The sequence below is a fragment of the Culex pipiens genome, chromosome 2 (genome assembly GCF_016801865.2).
Source record: "Culex pipiens pallens isolate TS chromosome 2, TS_CPP_V2, whole genome shotgun sequence".
Lineage (NCBI taxonomy): Eukaryota > Metazoa > Arthropoda > Insecta > Diptera > Culicidae > Culex > Culex pipiens.
In genome coordinates, this window is record NC_068938.1 from 110717273 (window position 1) to 110742272 (window position 25000).

General features: G+C 37.4%; 1 protein-coding gene across 5 annotated transcripts in view; it reads right to left on the bottom strand.

The window, feature by feature from the left end:
• LOC120427691 (protein split ends) overlaps nt 1-23945 on the bottom strand; it is a 126917-nt gene extending 102972 nt beyond the window's left edge. For all 5 annotated transcript variants that reach the window (XM_039592587.2, XM_039592584.2, XM_039592585.2 and 2 more), the window contains exons 1-2: nt 23797-23945; nt 22133-23329 (exon numbers count right to left, since the gene is read on the bottom strand). In XM_039592587.2, coding sequence (XP_039448521.1) covers nt 22133-22215 — 83 coding nt within the window. In that variant the 5' untranslated portion in view covers nt 22216-23329; nt 23797-23945. The remainder of the gene's footprint in view (nt 1-22132; nt 23330-23796) is intronic.
• Nucleotides 23946-25000: the final 1055 nt, after the last annotated feature.

Below are 25000 nucleotides of genomic sequence, written 5' to 3' on the forward strand. Positions count from 1 at the left end.
CCCAGAATAATTTTGAGCCAAATCGAAGCACTTTTTTTTTCTTTAACTTTCATATGGAACTGCTGTATAATCAACTGAAAACAACCTAAAATGCATGGAAAATGGATGTTTAGGGTTGTTCAAAAATGTTTTGAGCTTTTAAAAAATTCCGATGTACCGCAAAGACTTTTTTTTTCGCAAAAAATAAAATTTTCGTCAATGCTTAGATATTGTGGAAACTACAAGACAGGTTTATAATACATTTCAAAACACTTTTTTCATAAAAATGTTGAAACCATGGCTCTTTATTTCAATTTTTATACTTTTTTATTTTTTTTTTGCAACGGCCTTACTTTAAAAACGTCAAATTTGAATTCTGCGACCCCATTTTAGTCAAATTTTAATGGTTGATTGCTCTAAAATAAAATAAAAAAGCATTTTTCAATATTTCATATCCGCCATTTTGACCGCCATCTTGGATTTAAACATTCTCAATTCCTTTAGAGTAGTTTAAGGGTCATACTAAAGCTCCACAATCAAAAATAAGACAACGAATTTTTTATTCGTGATTCGATATCCGAAGTGAAGTTTTGCCAAGGCCTTCGGATAATCGAGTCTGGACTGTATAAGAAATGTGATGTTCATGTTGATAACATGAATTCACCGATTTTCAACGATTTTTCTGAAAAAATATCCCATAAAATCTTCAAAAAAATGTTGCTCTATACCAACCCAAGCACCCCACCCCCCATCCAAACTGGCAATGTTTATATTCATCTTACTAAACCCACGCCCCAACCCGCACGACTATCTCAGCGATTGTCCACGCTCCATACAAAAAGAAATAGTTTTGTATGAAAACTTTCCACGAGGGGAGGAGGGTCTGAGATTAAAAAAAAAATCATGAGGTTTGAGATGCAAAATGGCGTAAAACATTAAAACTTCAATCTTACTATTTGTGGAAAATGTGTTTTTTTTTTTAACTTCAATTTCAACTTAATTCGCATTTTAAAATGCCAAAAGCAAAAAACAAAAAATAAAAGAAACCTAAAAATCACATGCTAAGCTTTTTTTCAGTACTACACCCCAATTAAAGGACCATTGCCATTTCAATGCTACTACTATGTTCTAACACTTTATGACAGCTGTTCTGCCATAAAATCGTAACTTATCTCTAGTCGTCGTCGTAAATTTTTGGAATTTTTGTTTACGTTTCATCACCTTAGCAATAAAGCTTAAGCAGGTGTATATTTAAGAAAGCGGATGATTGTGTTCTAACTAACATATTTTACGAGCCTTTGCAACTCATTGGTAAAGCCATCGACTTTCATGTAAAGGGCTACTGTTCGAATCTTGGTCGGAAACGCAAAAAAAAGCTACGGAAACTTTTCTTTAATCTCCTCACTAACATTCCATCAGGTTCCCTAGATTACTGATCCTAACCCAGTGTCTTCCCTCCATCTGTCCTTCCAAAGATCCCAACCCCTCTAATCCAGCATCCCCTACGCCGCAATGACGTACGCAACGTCGAAAAAAAAGACGTGCACTTGTCAAGGAATTCCGGCCATTCGTTCCGGAAGTCTATCTCTCGCACACACAAGAGAGTTTCCATCATCATTTTTCTTCCCTGCAGAACAACAAACATTGCCTCGGCTTGCAGCGGCACGGCACGGCAGCTTCCCCGGAGGTTGCTGGCCTCCCTCTCTCTCTCTATCGTTCGTTTTGCCTGTCATTCTTGCGCGCGCTCTCTCTCGCTCGCTCACCCGCACAGTACGAATTTTGTCTCCGCTCTCTGTCCTACCGCCGCCGCTACCGGTTGAGTCTCCGTAGAGGGCATGACGGCGGCTGCGGCCAGAAACCTCCGACAAGGAAGGAACAACAGCAGCAACAAAAAAGCGCACACAGAACGAGGGAACCCCCAACTTTGGCCGCGGCGGCGGCGGCCTAATCCGAAAACTATTCCCCTACATCCATCATGCTTAATTATTCCTCTTTTACTTCTTTCTAAAATGGCTAGTGGGAATATTGAAATTATACAATTTTACTAATTTTGGAGTTGAAAATCGATAAATAATTGAATAAAAAAACGTAATAATGCGAACCAATGTTCCCCGTAAGGTTTCGGCCGTGTTGGATTTTATTTGTATCAGCAATACATCGCCCGCTCACGTCCCGTCTCGCTCGCTCTGCCAGACCACTCGACCGGGGGTACTGTTAGTCGGAGCGAGAGCGTCCGAACCATAGCAAAACATCACACTCACACCGGGAAGCGCGCTCACCAATACCGATGCAGTAAAACCCACACCACTACAAGCGAATGGATTTCGGGAAATATTTACATTGCCATCGCACTCTCGCAGCCGGCGCGAAGAACCTCCGGCTCTCACTCGCACCAACGGGACGGCCGCCGACTGCTTGGATGAGTTGGCGCGTTACTGCTGCTGCTGCTTCAAAGTTTTGTTTTTCCTTGCTTGTTCGTTTGCCAACATCGCATCGCATAGCAGGCCATGACGTCTGTGCTGCTGCTAGTATAGGGCTGCGGCAGCAAAAATCAACAACACGACGACGACGACGACATCACCATGAGCAAGCAGAAGGAAAACGGTAACCCCGGACAGGGTTGCCAGCGAGAGGAGCGGATAGGTTGTCTACCCAATGCATCAACCAAGAAGGATCTGCACTTCCAGAGTTTTTTTTGAAAAGGACCAATAAACTATTGTCTTTCATATGTTTATAGGACCTAATCAAAAAAAACTCGAGACTTGAGAGTTTTTTCTGAAGACCAAGGACTCCAAGCTGCAACGAATCATCGCAGCGGCAAACTCTACGCAGTAGGCCTGGCCACTGTGGCAATTTTCGGCTGGACAGTAGAGTCAGAGTCAGTAGAGTCGAGTCTTTTTGAGATTCTGAAGTCAGAGTTGGCCAGTTTTCAACAACTTTGTATGGGAGCTGTAATAGATCAGCAGGTCTACGATAGATCAAATAAATGGTCGCAGTGGACTCATGGCAAATCGAACAAAAAATGTCAGTTCATTCATGTCTCTTCATTAGGGTTCCCGACAAAGAACCTGGCATCACTGCCGCGCCAAATCGAGTGTATATGGCTTTTACGAGATTGTATTCGCCAGTGCCAGGCCACAGAACCGTACTTTGGCCAGCCATCGGGGCATGGGACCGGGTGTGGGTATGGGTGAAGCCGGCATGCCTCGGTATTGGTAGCCACGGTAAGAGCCGTGCTTTCAAACATGGAATGGATTGTTGTTGTTGCTGGTGGAGAGCACTGAACGAACGAAAGAGAGTTGCCAGCAACAGAGAAGAGTGACGGAAAAAAAAAGTAGAAAGAATACATACATATATACCGCCGTCGTGTGGTACACAGGCGGACCAATGTTCCCCGTAAGGTTAGTCTATTGATTTTAATTGAAGCTGGTTTCAGCTCTATGGCTGGCTGGCTGACTGGCCAAAGCCTATGAATGTGTATGAGAGGACTCTTGCATACACAATACATTATCAGGGTGTTTGTGCTCGCGCGACCATTATGATATAAACATTTTCTCGCATACTCTCTAGCCTGGCTGGTTGTTGTTGTTGTTGGTACTGCTGCTGGTGCTGCTGTTGTTGTTGATGCGAGAGTGGCCGCGGCTTTTGCTTACTTTTCCGTTTCGCGCCCTCTCCCCTCTTGACCAACCCTACCTTGCCGCCGTGACCGCACGACGATCCCGGCACCCCCGCAACCCGCACCGACCCAACCCACTGTTGTTGTTGTTACTGTTTTTGCTGGTGTTGTTGTTGTTGTTGCTGCGGCACCTCCAGTGCGCGCACCAGTTCAGCTCCGTCCAGTCCACTGCACACACAAAGCTGCGTCATGATAAATTCAATGGTTTTTTAGCCTGGTCCTGGGTTTCTGGTTGGGCCCGGGTTTTGTATTTACATTCTGTGCAAAACAAAAGATTGTTTTTGCGGCAGTCAGTGTTGCCAACTGATGGGGGGTACGTGCCCCACAATCCGGAGCAGGCAGGCAGGCTGGCATCACCTGGGAAAAGGATTTTCATGTTGATTGAACCTTAATGATCCGGGCGCGGGTTGACCCGGAGTGTTTGCATTATCGGGATGTTTCGTATCCCCGGGGAAGTCGTTAGCTCGAGGCTTGCAGGCCTTAAGGGCCACCCACCCACATGGGATTGGGATAAAGGGCCGGGCAAGATGATTGATTTTTGTTTTTTGTCAAAACGAAAATTTCATTTAACATGAATTTTTTCAACAGTTCTTTGAACAAGTATTACGTACATGCACCAGAAGTCAAACTCCAAAATATATAATGAGTTGACACAGGGCAAACCTGTCGGTCAACCATGTCAAATAACATGAATTCATGTATGGGCTTTTTTTTCCAACGATATGAAAAATATGTAATGTTTAAAAAAATATATATCCGGGCAAAAAAAAAAATTGGCCATACTTCTATGTGGCTCCATGTTCTGCATATTTTTTTTTGTTCTACAAATGTATCAAACCTTTAGAAAATCCCCGTATAAAAGTAGAAAAGTGCAATTAAAAAAGGGGAGGGATTTTCTGATCGATTTGGTATCTGCGGCAAAGTTGTAGGTTGTGATGAGGACTAAAAATCCCTGTTTTCATTATTTCCCCTTTTTTTAGTAACCAAAACCCGATTTTTACAAACTTCTTCTTATTTTTTCTATTTGGCCAAAAGGGCCCATTATTGAAAATTTGGATGTTTTTATTTCAACAAAGTTAGGCTGTGGCGAAATTTTTTAAAGTTTATGTCGCCTATCTCCTTTCAATGCTTGCTAAAAAAAAATCGGAGAGCATGATGATTACAAAAATATTTCAAATTTTATTAAAACTAGACGCGCAAACAATAGAAAACAATTTTAAATGCATTTTCCTAGGTTGATAATTATTTTTAGAATGATCGAATCAGTTTCAAAACATTTTTATTTTTGTGAAAATGTCGGTGTACAGCACCGCCAAAGTTTTGTTTACCGTAAATTTTTAATTGAGTTATTTTTTAACTAAAGATTGCAAAACAAGTTACCGGTGTATAAAGCATTTTATTATTTTTTTTATATATATAAAATCCATGGCTAATTTATTTTTTTCAAATCCTTCCCAACGACTTTTATATTTTGAAAAAAAAAACTGTGATTTTTTAAAGGTTTTGAAAAACACTACACTTAAACTTAAAGGTTACTTAATCCACCCTTACGTGGTGGGTGCCTTCCTTATATTTAGAGGGTAATGCTTTCCTAAATAGATACTGCCGGGCGGACCTTTCAGTGTTCTATCAACTTGTTTCATTATTCATACCATCAGATTGGGTAGTCAGATCTTGTTAATTCAGGACACTTATGTGCTTATAACTTTCGATAGGGTTGTCAGATATTCAATCTTTTGAACTCGTTGGGAAGGTCTTTTGATTACCTATTCAACGACAGGTCGCATGATAGATCCGGACATCGTTTTCATCAAAATATCTGAGATCCGACATTTAAGAAGTTTATGAGTAATTCCAGCCCAAAACAGGATTTTTTTGGGTACTTTTTTCTCAACCTTCTCCGATTTCAATGAAACTTTGTAGACATGTTATTCTACGCTTATATAAGCCATTTATGTGTATATGGAGCCAGTTACACACGATAATGACATTTGAGAAGGGCGTAAGTGTTTTAAATATTTTTGTATTTCGTAATTTAAATATTGCTGTATCTCGAAGCCGTTGCATCGTATCAAAAAGTGGTCAAAGACAAACTTGAAGGAAATTTGACGGGCTTTCCGAAAAAAATACACTGAAAGAAAAAAACAATCCACTTTTATGAGATTTTTAGATTTTTAAGTTAAAAAGTCAAATTTGAAGGTGAGCCCACGATTTTTTTTCGTTCAAATTTTTTGTGAAAATAGCCTAAGATGTTACAAAAAGTCTCACGAAAAATGCAGGATGGAGCAACTCACCTAAAAAAACACAAAAATCATTTACTGAAACTGTTTTTTTTTTTTCAAAAGTGCTCTAAACATCAAAATTTTCAAAATCCGAACACGAGAGTCGATTTTCCAGACAATTTTACATAAAAGTCTCCATATTGACCATTGTCCTAAGTCCAATCTTTGTGAAGTTACAGCGGTTTTAAAAATAAAAATGTTGAAAAAAAAGGTTTTTTGATGGTTTTTTCGCAATTTCTATATGGCAGACTTGATTTTTCAGTCTCGAAAACATTTTTACCGGAAAGCTCGTCCAATTTCCCATAAGTTTGTCTTTGACCACATTTCAATTGGATGTATGGGCTTACAGATATATTCCATAACACTTTCTGTCAGTATTTTTTATTGGAATGGCATGAATTTTGTTATTACCGTCTGCCCGGGTAGCCTTTCCTCAGTAAGGTGACATATTGCTAAGTGCTGGGGACTCTTTTTCAATCCACGATATCTGGGAAACTATCCAATTTTTCATGCAACAAAAAACCTTTGTAAATTTCTCATATCATTGAAAAACAAGAGGTAAAATAAAAAGTTTTAAGGGGCAGAAAAAATATTGCTAAGAATAGATTTTAATCGAAAAAAAAAACCTGTAAAATAGATTTTAAAGTATCGTAAACCGGGGTGGATACTGTCAGTGGGGGTGACACTGGGTTAGGGGGTGAGATTGGGTCAATGTGATTTTTTGCGGATTTTACAGTTTCTCAGGTTCTTCTCAATAAAAATAAATTCTGTTAAAAGGGTTGTGTAGGAGACATCTTAAGAAGACTTAGCTGAAAAATCTTGTTCCTAGAACAAATCCTGTCATTTTGGCAGCTGTCTAAAGGTGAGGTACGTTTTTGACCAAAAATTACCTCTCGAAAAATCAACTTTTATATATTTTTTTATGAAATTGCTCGAAAAGTACCCGAATGTTTGAAAATCTTTAGTTTATGGTATTTAGAATACATTGCATAACGTCTATTCATGCATTTTTAATCAAATAATGGCATTTTATTCTTTTAAAGAAAATCAACTTTTGGACCACAGATTAGAAAAATACGTGAATAACATGAAGAAAAAAATATTTTCGTAAATTCATTGATATTTTGACAGCATAAAAACTGAAATGATGTATTAAGAATTTCGTAATTGTTTTTGCCTATTTTTGAAAATTTAATTTGAAATTAAAAAAACATTATGCAAAATGGACTGTTTGGACTTGGATGGAAAAAGTTCAATGTAAATAAAAAAACTATGTTTTAATTTTTTTTTATACTTTTTTGATTTTTTCACAAATAGCTCGTAGACCTACCTATGTCGCATTCGACTTGATTGAGGGTTTCATACGTCGCTATTGAATGTTCAAAGTTTCGATAATGATAAATAGTTTAAAAATTATGTATAAAAATTAGTTTTCGCATATTTCTGGAAGTTGAATAAATGGCAGGAAATCTTATGAAATGTCACCATGTACATCGTTTGATAGATAATCAAAAAACGTGACTTAATCCACCTTAAGGTGGTTGGTGCCTTCCTCGCATTCATAGAGTGAATACACTACACAGCCTCAAAAAAGTGTATAAATAACACTTATTTTTATCAAAATATCAGAGATCCGGCTTGAAAAAAAGTGTTTAAAAACACTAAGGTACTTATAACTTTTGATAGTGTTGTCAGATCTTCAATCTTTTGAACGCGTTGGAAAGGTCTTTCAAATACCTTTCTAACAAAATATATAGCATGACGGAGTTTTCCGAAATTTAGCTAAAATCGTTTTTAAGCATAACTTTTGAAGTACTTTTCTAAACTTCATAATATTTCGGAGATAAGCGTGTGCATATTTTTCGATGCACGGACTTACAGACATACACACGCACAGACCTTTTTTCAGAATTTGATTCTGAGTCGATAGGTATACGTGAAGGTGGGTCTACGAGGTCGAAAAAAGAAGTTCATTTTTCGAGTGATTTTATAGCCTTTCCTCAGTAAGGTGAGGAAGGCAAAACCTTTCCAAAGAGTCCAAAATATTGACGATCTGGCAACCCTGTCTCAAACTATGACCACTTAAGTGACCTTTATGTAATATTTAATATAAATCCATAAGCCTTAGCAGAGAAGAATTTAATTTACCGGTTAGTGAAGTGAAGTATTCAGAGTATATATTGAACTAAATAAGAAGAAAAATATGTATAAATAAAATTGCTTAAAATTAACAAAAAACACATTCCACGAGAATTTAATTATCCAAATTTGGAATAATACAATGTTCGAAAACAGTGCAGGTATGAACTTCAAACATGAGAGATTTAATATTTGCAAAAATTTTACCTTCTAATAGAGTAAAATAACAGTCTTTAAATATTTTTTCCCAAAAAAACAGGAATAAAATTACAGCTTTCTCCATTCCTGTCGAACCCTCCAGAAACAATTTCTCCACAGACCCATCCTTCTCTATCACCCACCCACATCTGCGTTTCGTTTCCCAGGCCCTGCACCTGTGCCACCCTTGGCACCCTTAACCCACAGCTGCTGCTGTTGCGCTGCGTTCCTTCCCGGACGACGTCGTCTCGACGACTGGTGACGATGGCCAACAAAACGCCTTTGCCTGTTTGCTTGTGTTGGTTGAGAGCGAACCAATACACCGTCGTCGTCGTCGTCGTCTTCAAGTCAGGCTTTCCGGCCCTGGCCACGGATGGATGGATGTGGATTGTTGGAAAAGTTTCCAGCAAATTCCCGGCTGCCAGAGGAAGAGTGTTGGAGCTCTCTGTCCCATTCGCTCTCGATTGGGGCAGCAATGACGTGCAGGGGAGATAAATTTGAATGAAACAAAAAAAAATCGCTTCAAGAGGTTTTGTTTAACTTGCTGCTTTTCTTCTTTTGTAGAGGAACCTCTGGAGAGGAGCTGGGGCGTTGGAGGGCAAGAGGGGGAGGGTAGTGTTCAAGGAGGTCAGGGAACGCGAAGCCGGGGGAGAACTCGTTTTTATTATACACACATCGAGTCGAGTGGCAGGCCAGCAGATAGCAGACGAACGACGTGCTCTGCTCTTTTTCCTCTTGTCTGTCATACCGTTTCTTGGTTTATCTCTCTGCTCTCAGTCTATCTCCTTCACTCTGCCTTCCCTTTTTGCCTCATCATCATCATTCCATACGAAATTATACGTGGTTATATACTGCTGTGCTGTGCAGTGTTCTTATTATTCCCATTTGTTCGGTTTTCCCGCCTTGCGCCTTTCCTTTGCGCCTTGTGAGTCTTCTTGTCTTTGCCTTCGCCTTTGCCTTTGGAGTTTGCTGCCTGTTCCAAGGCAAGGCACTCTAATCCTCTTCTGCTGTCTTCCGACGTTATACATCAACTTGATATTCCCACTTCTGCCTTCCCTTGGGTCTGCTGACGTATTCTTCTTATTTTTCTTCTTTTTGGTCTTGGGTCTTCTTAGAGGGGTTTCTTCCCCCCCCCCTCTCCACTTCCTTCTTCGTTAAGAGAAGCCCACCAAGTTGGGAGTTGCTGGAGTCGTTTGGAGAGTAGTGCCTGCACGGACTGATATTATTATTATTGTTATTATAGGATTTTATTGTGCGATCCAAAGCGCGGCAGCGGCGAGGTCCACTTCTTCGATTCCAGGGACCGCCGGCGCGAGGTGGTGTACGATAATAGTCTCACACACACATCAAAATAAAAGAAAAAAATATAAGGAAAAAAAAGCTGATGGGGGTAATAAAGCCTCCGTAGAGAAGAGGGCAGCGGCACGGTGAGGTGGCGATGTGTTCTGGATTGGGAAACCGGATTTTGCTCTCATACCAGCACACACAGACTCACAAGGCAGAGTGAAGAACCGTGGTGTGGCATTGATTGAAGTCTGTTTCCAGCGATTCGCCCTCTTCTTATTGTTCAATCTGGTGAAATTCAGATTCAAAAGTGCTGGGAAGAACTATTCCGGTGCGAAGTTGTGGTAGTTCTGGACGAGAAATATTCAAAAAAGTAGTTCGTTAATGTCCTAGCAGTGAACAATGAATTTCTAATAGTGAACTTTTGCATTTGCATTAGTCGTGGAATATCTGAATTGATTGAGTTAAATGCAATGTAGTTTCAGACCTGTGTTTCTGTTTTAACTTTTACTTCAAACTCATTGCAATTCAACGAATCATCTCTTCGATGAACTTTACGCAGTAGGCCTGACCACTTGAACGTTTTTGTGGTTTTGATGCAATACAATGGCTCATTACACTAAAAATCTGGACTTTTATGTCATAGGTCCTATAAGCCATGTAAACATTGAGTGTATCCCGCTATGGTTAGGGACCAGCCATAAACTACGTGGACACTTTTCTGAAATATCAGACCCCCCTCCCACGTTGTGGATAATTTCCATACAAAACTAATCTTTTTTTAAGGATTCGGTCCTATTTCTATCTAATTTGCTTTTAATTTTTTTTATGAAAACCTGCTTGTTAAATTCCCACTGAGCTATTTATTACACGCTTTCAAAATAAAACGTGTTTCAGCCAACATTAGATGTTCGATGGCAATCCAAGATGTTGTCCTCTATTTTGGGATGGAAATTATAGAGGTTCTCATTTACCAAGTATATTGATTTTCGTAACAACAAAAAATAACATGAAATATCAAATTTTGGAAAGACCTCTTAAAGAAGTTTTTTTTTTCGAAAATCTTAAATCTGAATACGCGAAATTAACCCTCTACTGCCCAATTTTTTTTTAGTTTTCCCGTGTTTAGGAGGTCAATTTGAGCAACTTTTGTTCTACGAAAAACTTGACTTCTCTTGTTTTATGTTTTTCTTGTTTAATTTTTAGTATTTTAATTTGCATTTATCTTGTTTAGTTTATGTTTGTTTTTGGTAGTATTTAGCTTATTCTACCACCTAATATAATTACATTTTGGCTATCTAATTTTTTTCATGTTTTCACAGTCACTTTTGTCAATTTTTTGTTTGTTTTTCACATTTTCTGCTATAGAATGGCACCATCATCATTTAAATTGTAAAAAAATAAATCATTTAAATTGTAAAATAAAATATAGGAAATGTTAGTAAAAACACAGCCAAAGCTGACCCATAAAAAATACATTTTTAAAAGCTTTGGCAAAGTCAGATAAAACAAGTAAAACTTCCAACCCAATTTTTTTTATAAATTTTAAGAGTTCTTCTTTCCAATGCTTTTTAAAGATCAAAAATTGGTTGAAAATTGATTTTTGGCGATTTTTTAAATCGAAGCCCGTCTAAAGACGGGGTTGGGTTGTAGAGGGTTAAGGCCAACGCATTTGTTTTATATCCGCACGCAAAAACATCCCGAAGTTTGAAAGTTCATTGAAAAAACATGTAAAATATTCATACTTGATGATATGTTTGATTAACAAATAGAGCGCTTTAAGTAAAAGTAAAAGGATACTTTGAGGCTTTTTGAAAATAATGGCCCCGATCAGAGCCATCGGACAAAAACTTTTAGTTACAGTTGTACTGGGACAATCCATAAACCACATGAATATTTTTTTTTTTGAAAACACAACCCCGTACAAAATTACCGTACATTTAAAGAGTGACAAAATGAGATATTAGCAAAACCTTTAAAAAAATCTGTTTTTAAAGCAAATTAAGTGTTTGTGCGAAATATTTTCGGTTTTCTTCACAGAGAAAAAATTATGGTAATATTCATCAGAGAATTGTGACAGATTTTGTGTCAAAAAAAATGTGTTATATTACATCTGGTCTGGTAAATTTTCATAAGGTTCACATTTTACACATTTTTTGGGTAATATTACTCTTAAAGGAGGTAGTATTCAACCCCTTTTAAGTGATAGTGGTTCTGGTACTGCCATTTTGATTAGAAAAACTTTTGATTTCAGCAGCCCTCTTCTCGACCCAAATGGAAGAATATCCTCAGTGATAATTAATCACATCAACTATATTAATGTGTATGCATTCTCGGGCGTGTTTTTAACTGAATTTTCTCGGGCACAAACCGTAAGAAAGAGTAGGATGTTTTATTTTGGACAATATGACAATCCATTTAAATAAAGCGGGGTCCAAATTCTGTGTGTTTGGAGGCGATTTTAACTGCATTTTGAACGCGTTTGACACTGCTGGTTCGAATAAAAATTATTCTACCGGTTTGAAGCGACTTGTTGAACTTTTTAATTTTAGAGAAATTGCAGTTGATATGCGTAAAAATCAGTTTACTTTCTTTCGGGGTGACACAGAGTCAAGGCTTGATCGTTTTTATGCGCCATCTGCTTTTTTGGAAAATGTTTTAGATTATACAACACTCCCGGTTGCATTTTCTGATCATAATGCAATTATGATGAAGATCAAATCTTGCAGTGAGCTTTCTTTAAGAGGTCGTGGTTATTGGAAAATAAACAGTACAATCGTTAACGATGATGCAGTTTCGGATCAATTTTCTGAATGTTTTGAAGTATGGAAGTTAAGACATCAGTACACCGATGATAAAAAATTTTGGTGGAACAGTATTGCAAAAATTAAGTTTAAACAATTTTATCAAAATAAGAGCTGGGAGTTGAACCAACGTATTTTTAATGAAAAATCTTACTTCTATGGAAAAATGATAGAATGGATGGACAAGAAAAATAAGAATGAAGAAACCTTATTAGATATTAAAATGATTAAATCTCGTTTATATGAGATTGAATCAAACCGTTTGATGCATTTAGGAAACAATTTAAATAATGGAAATTTGTTGCAGAATGAAATGGTAAATTTGTACCAAGTTTCAGCTCAAATAAAGAGACTTAATTCTAGTTCGAATTTAAGACTTAAGGAGGGTAACATCTTAGTTGTAGACATACATATTTTGAAAAATAAAGTTTATCAATACTATTCTAATTTATTTACTGAAGATAATAACAATTCTCAACAACTCAGTGCAGAGGATCCTATACATTGTTTAAGTAATTCACTAGATCAAGAGGACCGCGATGACATTATGCGGCCTATAACAGAATTTGAAATCGAGGAAATCTTAAAAAATTGTACACGTAAAAAATCACCGGGCCCTGATGGATTAACATATGAGTTTTATATAAATAATTTTGATTCTTTGAAAGCTGACTTATTAATATTATTCAATGGATATCTTTCGGGAAAAATGCGACCGTCGAAAAGTTTTACAGACGGAATTATAACTTTGATTCCTAAAAAAGGCGCTAATAGTGTAGATTCGGATGACTATCGTCCGATTAGTTTGTTGAATTGCGATTATAAATTATTCATGAAAATTATTGCTGAACGTTTGAAGTTTTATATGAGTAAATTGCTGGGTTTTTGCCAAACAGCTTGTTTGCCAAATACTTCTTGCATAGAAAATTTGAAAGATATTCGCCGTATTCTCACACGTTCATGTGAGTCTAAGCGATTTAAAGGTTGTTTAGTGAGCGCGGATTTGAACAAAGCGTTTGATAGAGTCACACTTATCTCTGGAAAGTTTTGGAAAAGTTTGGGCTACCTACTCTACTAATAAATTGTTTAAAAAGCTTGTATTCTAGTGCAGCCTCTCGTGTTCTGGTCAATGGATTTTTAACTGCTGAAATAAATATTAGTAGTTCAGTACGACAGGGTTGTCCTTTAAGCATGATCCTATTTGTACTTTACATAGAATCTCTGCTTAGAAAAATTGCAGTTACTATTCCTCCCGTTTTAGTATATGGAAAATTCATAAATGTTTTAGCTTTTGCCGATGACATTGTTGTTTTTGTTAAGAAAGATAATGAATTTGATAGTTTAATAGAAGTAATTGACATATTTTCAAAGTATGCATCGATCAGAATAAATTTTTCAAAATCAGTTTTTTTAAGGCTAAACAATGCTTTGCTTGGTCCACAGAAATTTAAAGAGACTGACTCTTTAAAAGTTCTTGGGATCACTTTTGGAAAAAAATGGTCAACTACAGTAAACAATAATTAAAAGCGACTTGTTACGAACATCAATTTATCAATGCTTCAGCATAATATAAGGAAAATTAATATAATTGAACGGTGTATAATTTTAAATACTTATATTTTATCAAAACTATGGTACGTTGCACAACTGTTTCCACCGGCAAATTTTCATCTAGCTCAAATAAAATCAGCGTGTGGCAAGTTCATTTGGAAAGGATACATTTTCAATTTTTTTATTTTTTTATTTATTTATTTATTCATTTTTTATTTTATTTTTTTTTTTTTGGGAGGGTGATCCAGCCGCACATCGTTGATGTCGAAACCTCTAAACTGGGCCCTTGTCCTGTCACGTCCGTCAGTAGTCTTGTCGTACATTACAACTAGAGTCAGATCTGCCAATGAATTAGTACACTTCGACCAAATAAACACTGACGCTGTATGGATCTGACTCTAGAATAAATGCACAGTTGTGTGTTATTCATAAGTCCAAAATGTTCAATTATTCATATAAGTCCAAATATTCATTTACGGACCTATCCGAAAGCTACTCTTATCTCAAATCTCCAACATTTGAATTAATAGCCAAAAAAAAACGTTTCTTTTAAAACTTGTCTGGCTTCCTTAAAAAAAAAAAAAAAAAAAAATGAATAACAGTTCATATTTTACAAGTCGTGAATTGAAAAAGAGACGACCATTTGATCGTCAGAATTCCAGTAGATCCTCGATTCGCAACAATGGTCGATACAATCATAATCCGACAACCGTTAGTTCAACAGATCAACGAATTTAGTCCGATATCATTTCACTATTGATTGATCGAGACTCTATGGAAATTTTGACAAATCGGAATGGTTTTTATGCTACTTGAATGAAAATCACCGATTCGGGGTAGGCGTGGCTGAATGGTTACGCTGTTCGCTTTGTAAGCGGAAGGTTCTGGGTTCGATTCCCATCTGCCCCTATCGAGAAATTATGGAAAGAAGGAATAATTCTGAACACTTGAATATGAACGAATAATTCATTAGCTCGCGGCGGGGTTCGATCCCCCGTCCTTTGGGTCAGCAGACAAAAATGCTAACCACCAGACCATCGAGGCTTAGTTGTCTAGAAGAATTAAGAATGCTATAAGAATCCAAGAAACTTGATTGGAATCTGGGTGAACCTAAGAACAGGAAAATGCAATATTGAATGCAAGTTGAATTCAAGGACACTGGTTGCATAATTGTTAGGCGAATATTGAACTTTCAACACGACCAGAATTCACCACAAAAAGCTCGGTGAACCGAATTGGAAAGCTTCCAAAAATGAATCCAAGAACATACGAAGAATTAAGGACTATAAATAGGTTTGACCGGCCGCATCACTTACCACGGTGAATCCTGGCTTCACACCCATCTTACTAACACCCTCAAACCTCACGTGATACTTTGTCGAAGACGCAGCTGATTTAGCGGTCTTCATCACTCAAGTGTCGGACTAAAATTCCTATCCACTTCCCCCGTGTCTTACCACTGGTCGTGGCCGGCGCTGTGATTGGCTAGCATGATAGGGACATTTGAAAGTTGCGAAGTGGTGATGATTGGTTCCTACTCTTCATCTGTGGTCCACGGAGCAATTCTTGGAGGTCCTGGTCAATAACAGAGTAGCAACTACGGGTAGACACCAATGCTATGCTATGCTATGCTACTTGAATGAAAATCACCGATTCTGATAGAATTACTAAATTCACTGTTACTAATTTTGTCCCTAAATAACTAAAGGCAAAGTATTAAAAGTTGATATTTATAGTTAAAATCCTAAATTCTACAAAAACTAAATTTTTAAAAACCCGCATCCTAATCTGACACCCACATTAAGATAGGGAAAAATCACATATGTAGCGGTTCATTGTACAAATGTGATATTTCCACTATCGGAGAACCTCCTTGTCTCGATGACAGCTTACCGGCCATCGATTAAGCCCTGAGACTGCGCCAAAGTGGGTTCTCGTAGCATGAAGTGGTGTCCATGTGTAAAAATGGAAGCTTCAGCAATATACTGAACCCTTCGATTTTAATTCCACATCGAATCAAATCATACTCTTTGCCAAACAAGCATCAAACCTATGACACTCATTATGACAAAGCCCAGGGGGAAAGGATACATTTTCAAATTGGATAGAAAAAACAACTTTATCTAGACTTTGTCAAAGGAGGTCTCAGGCTTGTTGATCCGGAAGCAAAATCTAAGGCATTATTCCTTAAAAATATTTTTTGTAATTTTAATGTTCATGGCATTCCAACGGATGAAAGTTATTTGGTAGATTTAGTTTCACAAAAAAAAACTTACACGTAACGCAAGAGAATGGTTAAATGAAGGGAAGGTGGTGGTTGAAAATTTTGATATCAATACTGTTAAACTGTTTTAAAACTATTTTGTTTCACTTGATAGTAAATCTCCAGGTGTCGAAGGCAAAGTAAGTTTAAAGTGGGATTTAATCTGGAAAAATTGTAGCGCAAATTTTCTTGAAATGAAAGACCGTGCAAAGATGTATGATTTTGTAAATGATTTGATACCGAACCAAGAGAAACTAATGAGCTACAATATTGGTAATCTGACTTCAAGTGTATGCGACAAGTGTGGTGGAATTGATTCTAATACACACAGAATAAAAGAGTGCCCGAAAGCAAAGGAAGTGTGGGAGTGGAGCAGTCGTATTGTCCAAAATCGCTATAAATTGAACGTTGTTGATTTAGAGGATATTCTTCAATTGGAACTCGACGAAAAAAGTATTTCAGAAAAAGCAGCTTTATGGCTTGCAGTAAAAACTATTAGTTACAACTTGAGAGTATCAGAACCATCACTATTCGTGTTGAAAAAAGAAATAAGAGAGCATAGGTGGAATGAACATAAAAACGCTAGGTTTTGTTTCGGAAGCTTATTGAACATTTGTTAAGCGCAGGGAAAGTTTTGTAACACGAATTATGTCTAAATAAACAAACCTTAAAAACCCCAAAAAAAAAAAAACCTATTACATTTTCAACATTCCAAAATTCAACTTTTTTTGCTGTCTTGTATAGTTCTAGACTTTTTTTTATTAGGTCCTTTAAACATATCAAACACAATAGCTGGACCATTTTTAAAAAAAACTTCTACGCCTATTCTAAAACCTCAAATCTCCTGTTTTTTTTTTTTTTTTTTTTTCCTGTTACTTTTGCATATTTTTTGCATGTTTTTCAACATTTTCTACTATACTGCCCATGTTCGCATAAATGTCCCATATGCAAAAACAGCAAGCTGAGAAAAACGCAAGACAAGTTTGTCCCACACATAAGGCTACGTGTTAAGTTTTCACGAAAAAACTGGATTTCCTCCTGATTTCTAGAACAAAGTGCTGGATGTTATAGGCTTTTTCTGAAAGATCACACGATTTTGAAACAAACTGCATCAATAGCTCAAAAACAATGAAAATGCATATGGGACATTTATGCGATCAGGGGCAGTATATAATATCTATATTTTTAGCTTGTATGTTGCTAATGCAAATTAATATTTTTTTCCAAATTCGATCGTTCAATGATCGTTTTAAAAATTGATTTTATGGCGAATTTTAAGATTGAGGGTGGATTTAGTTGAAGCGGGTTAAGATTTAGAGAACGCTGATGAGCGATGCATGAAAAGGAAAATTTTGCTTTAGGAAAAATGTTGAAGAGGACAGCTCCTACACAGAAAAAAAAGTGGATTAAAATAAATTTTGCATTATTTTATGAAATTGTATGTTATAATACACCATGAAATATGTAGCCCATCAGTATGAGAAACCTACTTGACCGAAATGTCAAGTTCATATCTTGACTTTTTTTTGATAAGGTCCTATAAACAAATGTAAACATTGAGTGTATCCCGCTTACTCCGATGGACTTTGACATAAGGTGTGAAAGGGATACACTCAATGTTTACATTTGTTTATAGGACCTTATCAAAAAAAAGTCAAGATATATGCGTTCATCCTTTCCATTCTTCATTTGTCTGATGGCCGAGCGGGCTAAGGCGCCAGCCCTTACTGTTGATGCTGGGTTTTAATCCCGTCGGTGGCAACTTTTTTTTGTGTTTACAAAAATTGTACATGCAGTGTGTAATATTAAGCGTCTTTTTGACGAAGGTGATGTGCATGCTTTTGCATGCGATTTCACCATCGGATTTTTTGCTGTGTACACAGAAAAAAAATTATGGTAGTATTTATCAGGAAATGGTGAAAATTTTCGTGTCAAAAAATGTGTAATATTACATCAAAATTGATAAATATTCATCAGTGCCTGATAAAATTTCTCAGGTTCACATTTTTACATTACTATTACTCATTACTATTACATTTACATTACTATTACTAAAAAAAGAGTTAATATTCAACCAACCAAAATTTCAATCTAACAAAATTTAACTTTCTTTTTCTGTGTAGTTAAAATTCTTTGAATTTGAGTGGAATTTACATTACTTTTTAAACCTTTATTAAAAAACTATGGTGAATTTGGTTTTTTTAAATTGACTCTTGATAGATCTGTATATTCAGTGAAAATCCTTGAGTTAGTTTGAAATACGTCATAAAGGCATAGGTACCACTCTATTAAATATACTTTAGAAAGAAATTATTTTGGCGCTTCTCAATTTATCCTATGTGCATAAGAATGGATGTAAAAAAGTTCTCTGGTTTAAAAATAAACATGTATCTTTCCATTGAACGACAATAAATTAACCTAATGGTAGGATTTTTTTTAGATTTTTATTTATTTTTCACATCTCCTAAACCTTTTTTTTTACTTCTTTTGTTTTCTGATTTACTTGTTTAATTTTCACATGTACCAAGACAAGCTTAAAACCCTTATTTTTTTTATTTTAAGAATTCTTCTTTCCATAGCTTTTTGAAGATCAAATATTGATTTTGGTGAATTTTTAAATCGTAGCCTGTCTAGAGGCAGGGTCTGGTTGTAGAGGGTTAAATAATTTGGATTAGGTACATCAAAACCACTTTTTTTTTAAGGTAATATACTGCCGTTCTACGCATAATTGTCCCATGTTTTACAAAATGCAACTGAGAAAAAGCAATTACTTGTTAAAATTTAAAATATGCTTTGATTAGAAATTGCATTGGAACAGTCATGATTGAGTCTTGGAGAAAAGTATGTATAATACATAAAAAAAACAGTACTTAATCCACCGTAAGGTAGTTGATGCCTTCCTCATATTTGTATAGTTTTTATTTTGGTAAAATAAAAATGTTCAACCTACAAAATTATCACCGAAATATATATTCTTAATCTTTTGGGCTTGTTTTGAAGGTCTATTCAATTCATTTTTTTAAATGTATAACAAGACTGGCTTTTTTTACAAAAAAAAACACAATTTTTACAATCTTCCCGATATCAGTCAAAATCGTTTTTAGCATAACTTTTAAGTACTCAACTCAGAACTTGATTCTGAGTCGATATGCGATAGGTGGGTCTAAGAGATCAAATGAAGGTGGGTCTTAGAGATCAAATTAAGAAGTTCATTTTTCGAGTGATTTTATAGCCTTTCCTCAGTTAGATGAGCCTTATGCTCTTAGCGAAACCCACAGTTCGTGTTAAACATGCTTTAACTACTGACTGGTCAGCACAGCAAGCATTCAAACGAATTTAATTTATGCAAATGATGTTTCCGTCCTTCGCAACAAGAGAAATGAAAGACGCACTTGTCACCAGTATGGTACGGAGTCGTACCGCTTTAGGGCAGTTTAGGTAATCACACTACGCGCAATCGACCCTTCAACAGAGCGATACGTAGGTACTTCATGCTGAGTACGACGTCAAAAACCGCTGCAGCATAAAACCTTCCTTGAAAAACAATAAAAAGTCAGCGAAATGTGTCGTCGATAGACTTTGATTTATGTTTGGAATGCTAATGAACCAGGTACCTCCCCCTCTCCATCTCCTTGCTTTCTCGCGGCTTAGAAATGAAGAACTGAGGAGAATTTAGGGGGGCGGACAAAAGGGCGGAACAGAGAGCCAGTGATTTTCCATTTGGGCGGATCGATTCACGAATTTTGATAAATCTTTCCTAATACAATTTTTGTTGGTTTGTACGTTGAAATGGTTTTAGTGTCTCTAGAAGAAACATCTTTATATATTTTTTGCTATTTTTAATAAGAGTCCTTATGAAATCAGTAACAACATTTCAAAAGGGCGAATCCTACAATCCTGCCGTTTCGGGAAAATCAACATTCAAAATTTTGCAATTTCGATCAATTCCTATTTCCCCAAAAATGCATGAAAACTATCAATGTTGTCAAAACATAAACATAATAGAAAATAGCAATAATTTCATCATAGAGAGCAATTTGAAATTAATTAAGGCATTTTTGCCATTAAAAATTGAGAAAAAGAAATTACGCTCTTTTGAAGAGCGTGTCTACATTTTCGCCCCACCGTATTCGCCACCCAACCAAAACAACGGTATCGCCCGTTCATCATCTGAACGTTTCGCCATCTGAACGTTTCGCCCTTTTGAAAAGTTATTACTGAAATAAAAACATGTTGATAAGTTGTCAGGTTACAAAACTCAACTTTTTTTAAGACTTCATTAAAAAAAAATGACGGAATTACTGACCAAATGCACCTTCAACGATAAATGGTTCTATTTTCGTCTGCACTTTTGAATAAGTTTTTAAAAAAGTGGTTGCTAAGTGTTTTGCAGAATAAGCTATTTTTCTCATCCAACTAAATTTTTATCACAGCTTAAAATTTATTGTTTAGTTTTATTCAACAATTTTGAAAACAAATTTTTTTTTTTGCCAAATTTTTCTATGGCACAAACAAATCTGGCGTTTTTTTTTAAAGGTCCAATAAACCAAATTTCCAGTTTTTGATTTTTGGGTGTTTTTGAAACCGGGTATTAAAAATCACCCAAAAAGCAAAAACTGAAAATTTGGTTTATTGGACCTTTTCAAAAAAAACTCCAGAAATGCACTTAAGGTATTGTACTAAGCTTTCCTAAACCGACCAGAAGAACCAAACCTGCTACAATAACAAAAAAAACAGCTTTGACGACCTGTATACCCGAGCAAAGTTGGATATCTCAAAAATAACCTGAGATATAAATACCATAGCAAATTTTACTCAGATATTTATTCGGGCTGAATAAGTTATCAGAGACTCGTGGCGCAGGGGTAGCGGCTTCGGCTGCCGATCCCGATGATGCTATGAGACGCGGGTTCGATTCCCGCCTTATCCACTGAGCTTCTATCGGATGGTGAAGTAAAACGTCGGTCCCGGTTTCTCCTGTCTCGTCAGAGGCGCTGGAGCAGAAATCCCACGTTAGAGGAAGGCCATGCCCCGGGGGGCGTAGTGCCAATAGTTTCGTTTTTTTAAGTTATCAGAGACATAACACATCGAGTCATTAGTGATCTTGAAAATATCTGCAAATATCCCAACCTAATTGCTCTAAAATAGCTGAACAAGTTATCAAAACACCAGAAACACTTTGGATCCATTTTGACCAATTCCAGTCAACATGGAACCAGTTCCCGGATAGCCGTAGAACTGTCAACTTTATGATATTGATAACGAAAGGTTAGAAAATCTGTGGTTATGCTGTCGTTTTCCAACCCAACCTGGCAACTCAGAATTTGATTGCCTGTGACTTCTCTTAAAGGCACTTCCGGAGCTGACAGGAAGTCCTATGATACGACATATTAAGTTTCATGCAATTTAAAATGTATGACCATCCTGGCCATTCCAGAATCGGTTGAATGTAATGGAAGTCATATCCGGAATATGCTAGAATTCTGTTCTGTGACATATAAAACCTTATAGAATTGAAAGATATAAATCGTTCTCTGACTCAAACTAACAACAACGAAACCGACTTTGTTAGATATCAGATTTTTCAAGGTTAAAAGAAAACGGATAATCAGTTGCTGATAGTATAAACAAAAAGAAACGGATTTTTGTGAAATTTTAAGATGATTTCGAAAAACATAATTCTAGAAATTATCCTAACAGTTGAAAGGTTGCTTAACATTTACAAAAATCTTGAGGAAATACAAATTATGGCTCCAGTTATGTGCTTTAAATTCGATCAGTATTGGTTACATCGGATTTGAATGGTTAGGTTAGATAACCAAATTCTCGGGTTATTTTGTCAGATTTTCCTGAAAGAAAACTGTTTTGGATTTCAAACAAATCAGGTACTGTTGTCTTAGTTAAAGAGTGCGGAATTTTTTTTTAAATGGTACACTGAGAGATCCCCGAAACTCACCTCTTAAAATGCTCTCGTATTCTGTCCTCGCGTACCGTTTCGGGCAAGTTTCCAACCCAAAGATGTCGAGTCTCGCGTACCATCGTGCTTCAGGTGCTTCATGGAGACGATTTTTCTTTTCCGGGGTGGGTTCCGGGGTGCGCTCCGTCACGACCCACGCCGCTCGAAATAACGGTTTTGTCGGGCTCCTTTTTTCTATGATTCTTCCTCTTCTTCTCCACTCACTTTGCACACACAAACACGCACACTTACCCCGGGAACACCATTTGGGAAAAATAAAAACAGCAGAACTAGATATTTTTTTGATGGGAAATTTTGATATTTTAGAGAAAAGTAGAGAGATTTGCACTCGCGATTCGCGAATTTGAACCGCGACCGATCACGACGACGGCTCGGGACGTCCGGAAGTGACCGACCGACGACGGAGGTCACACGCGGCGACGGTTCTCTGCCCGGGGGTGCGATTGTTACATCATTTTGCCGGAAATTGCTGGAACTTCCAAAAGCTCACTCGGTTTTGCTGGATTAAGGCCTCAATTTGGGCCAATCTGCTGCTTTGGAATCTGCTCAAGCACTTGCACTCCCAAATTGGCCACACTTTCTGGGATTACGGGAGCCTCGGGAACCACCTCTTCCGGGGAACCGATTCCCCTACGGCTCCAGAACACTTGTTCACAGAAAGAAACCCCCCCTCGGAACTCACACAGGAAAGGGGACAATCTCCACACGCACCGCTCCCCCGCAGTGGGGAACGTGGGAGGGGGAACCGCTGCTGGTAGCCCGGACAACTTTTGACCTCCAGCTAGATAGATACAACATCCGTTCCGGGAAAGAAGATGGGCGGCCACATTCCGCCGTATTATTCCGCTGCCAGCTTCGGGACACACCTTTTTTGACTGGAAACTCGACTATTTACAAGAACTTTTTTTTATTTTATTTTGCCCACAAATATCACTTTTGAAAATTTAAATTGAACCAACTTTTGATCTTCAGAATGATGAAATTGGATGAAATTTTCACTGGTTATTCGCAGATGAAATTACCTTCTTCACATTCGCACAGACACTCTCTTTCTCTCTCTCTCCCTCTCGATAAAACAGCAATCGTGAGATACAATTTTCTTTAGAACTGCTTCAATCGTAGATTGGAAACATTCAACAATTCAAACTTTGTGTAACAATTTATTAATCTGCAATCCTAAGGGAAGAAACCAAACAAAACCAAACACTCAGTAAAAACAAAATTTGCACCGCGCACGACCGATCTTATTCTGCTCGGGACGCCGCGCTGCGATCAGCGGTGGCGCGAACAAATTTTGTTCTCTTTTGCTGCAACACACTGCTCCTCTTCATCGCCCCTCTCTCGCTTTCTCTCTCCCTCTCCCACTCTTTCTGGGCAAATTTCGGTTGCCAACGACGACACCCGCGGACATGCACCAAAAGTTTTCGCGAACCGGAAATGGACTCTTTTCGGTCCACCGCCAACCGACGATCCTCGAAATGGACGCAAAATTTCGAGATAATTCACTTGAATTTGAGCGCGCGGCGCGGCTTCAATTTTCTACAGCTTCAACTTTTTTTTTCCTTCTCCGCACTTCTCCACACTCCTCACAGCGCACTCTTCTTCTTCTCCTTCCCACCATCCATTCGACCCGTTTCACTTACTCCTCTGGTTGGAAAATGTTTCTTTGCTTCTCTTTCTCGCAGCTGCTGCTTGCGCTCTTCTTCTCCTGTTGTTTTCTTCTTCTTCTTTGCTGGGGATGTTCACGCGTAAACTAACGTGTGCACGACCATCCTCGACAACGTTCCAATATCAACTGACGAACGGCAAGAAGTTGCCGTACGAAGACCAAAGAGAAGAGAAGAGAAGAGAGAGAGAGCGAGTGGAGAGTGAGAGAAGCGCGCGACAAGCGAGCGAGAGAGTGGAGAGAAAGATGCAGCTTCTGGGGATGGCAACATTGGGCTGCAAAGTTTTAAGGTGAAACCAGGTATGACCGCACGATGAAAAATAACTGGAGTTTTTTTGAAAAGGTCCAATAAACCAAACCACCTTGAGTCAGGGGTAATCAAAAACACCCAAAAAGCAAAAACTGAAAATTTTGTTTATTGGACCTTTTCAAAAAAACTCCAGATAAGGCATATTTGAATCAACAAAACGTTTTGTTGATTTGAAAATCAAGATTTTTGTTGAATCAACGCTAAGCAACTTTTTCAAAACAACAAAAGATTTTTGTGGAATTGAGAAAATCAAGCTTTGTTTCAACGCAAAATCGGCGTTGATTATATTCAACAAAAAAATTGTTGAATCAAACCTCGTACAGGCTGATTCTACAAAATATTTTTCTGCCTGCGTTGGAATGACCAGACGCAGCGATATTTGAATTGGGTACTAAAGCCCTATGTAAATTTTTATGTACATACGGTGAAAAACACGATTAAAACCATTTGTGGCCAATTTTTATTTCAATTTAAATGCAAAAAAAATATTGACAGGGCAACATTTTTTCGATGGATCAACCACAGAATAAGACAGAGTTCCCACTGCCTCTTGATTTTTGGTTCAACTTGGTGGTACATCGCAGGTACATCGCACGCTTGCTACCAGCAAACCTTATGGAGCCAAACAATTAAATGACATTTCTTCTACTGGTCACTCTGGGTCTCTCCGTGGATCGACTATGGTCCCCTTGAAACGAGCTGTCGAGTAGGACCTTTTCTGTCGAGAAGGGCCGTGAAGTTTATTTTTAAAAATTGAATTAAAAATCCATTTTCAATCCTTTGCGGTCGTTCAAAGGGTCATTTTACTCAGAATAATAAGCTTTATCGTTGTGAACAATAATATCACAGATTTAAGCTTAATTTTAGGACC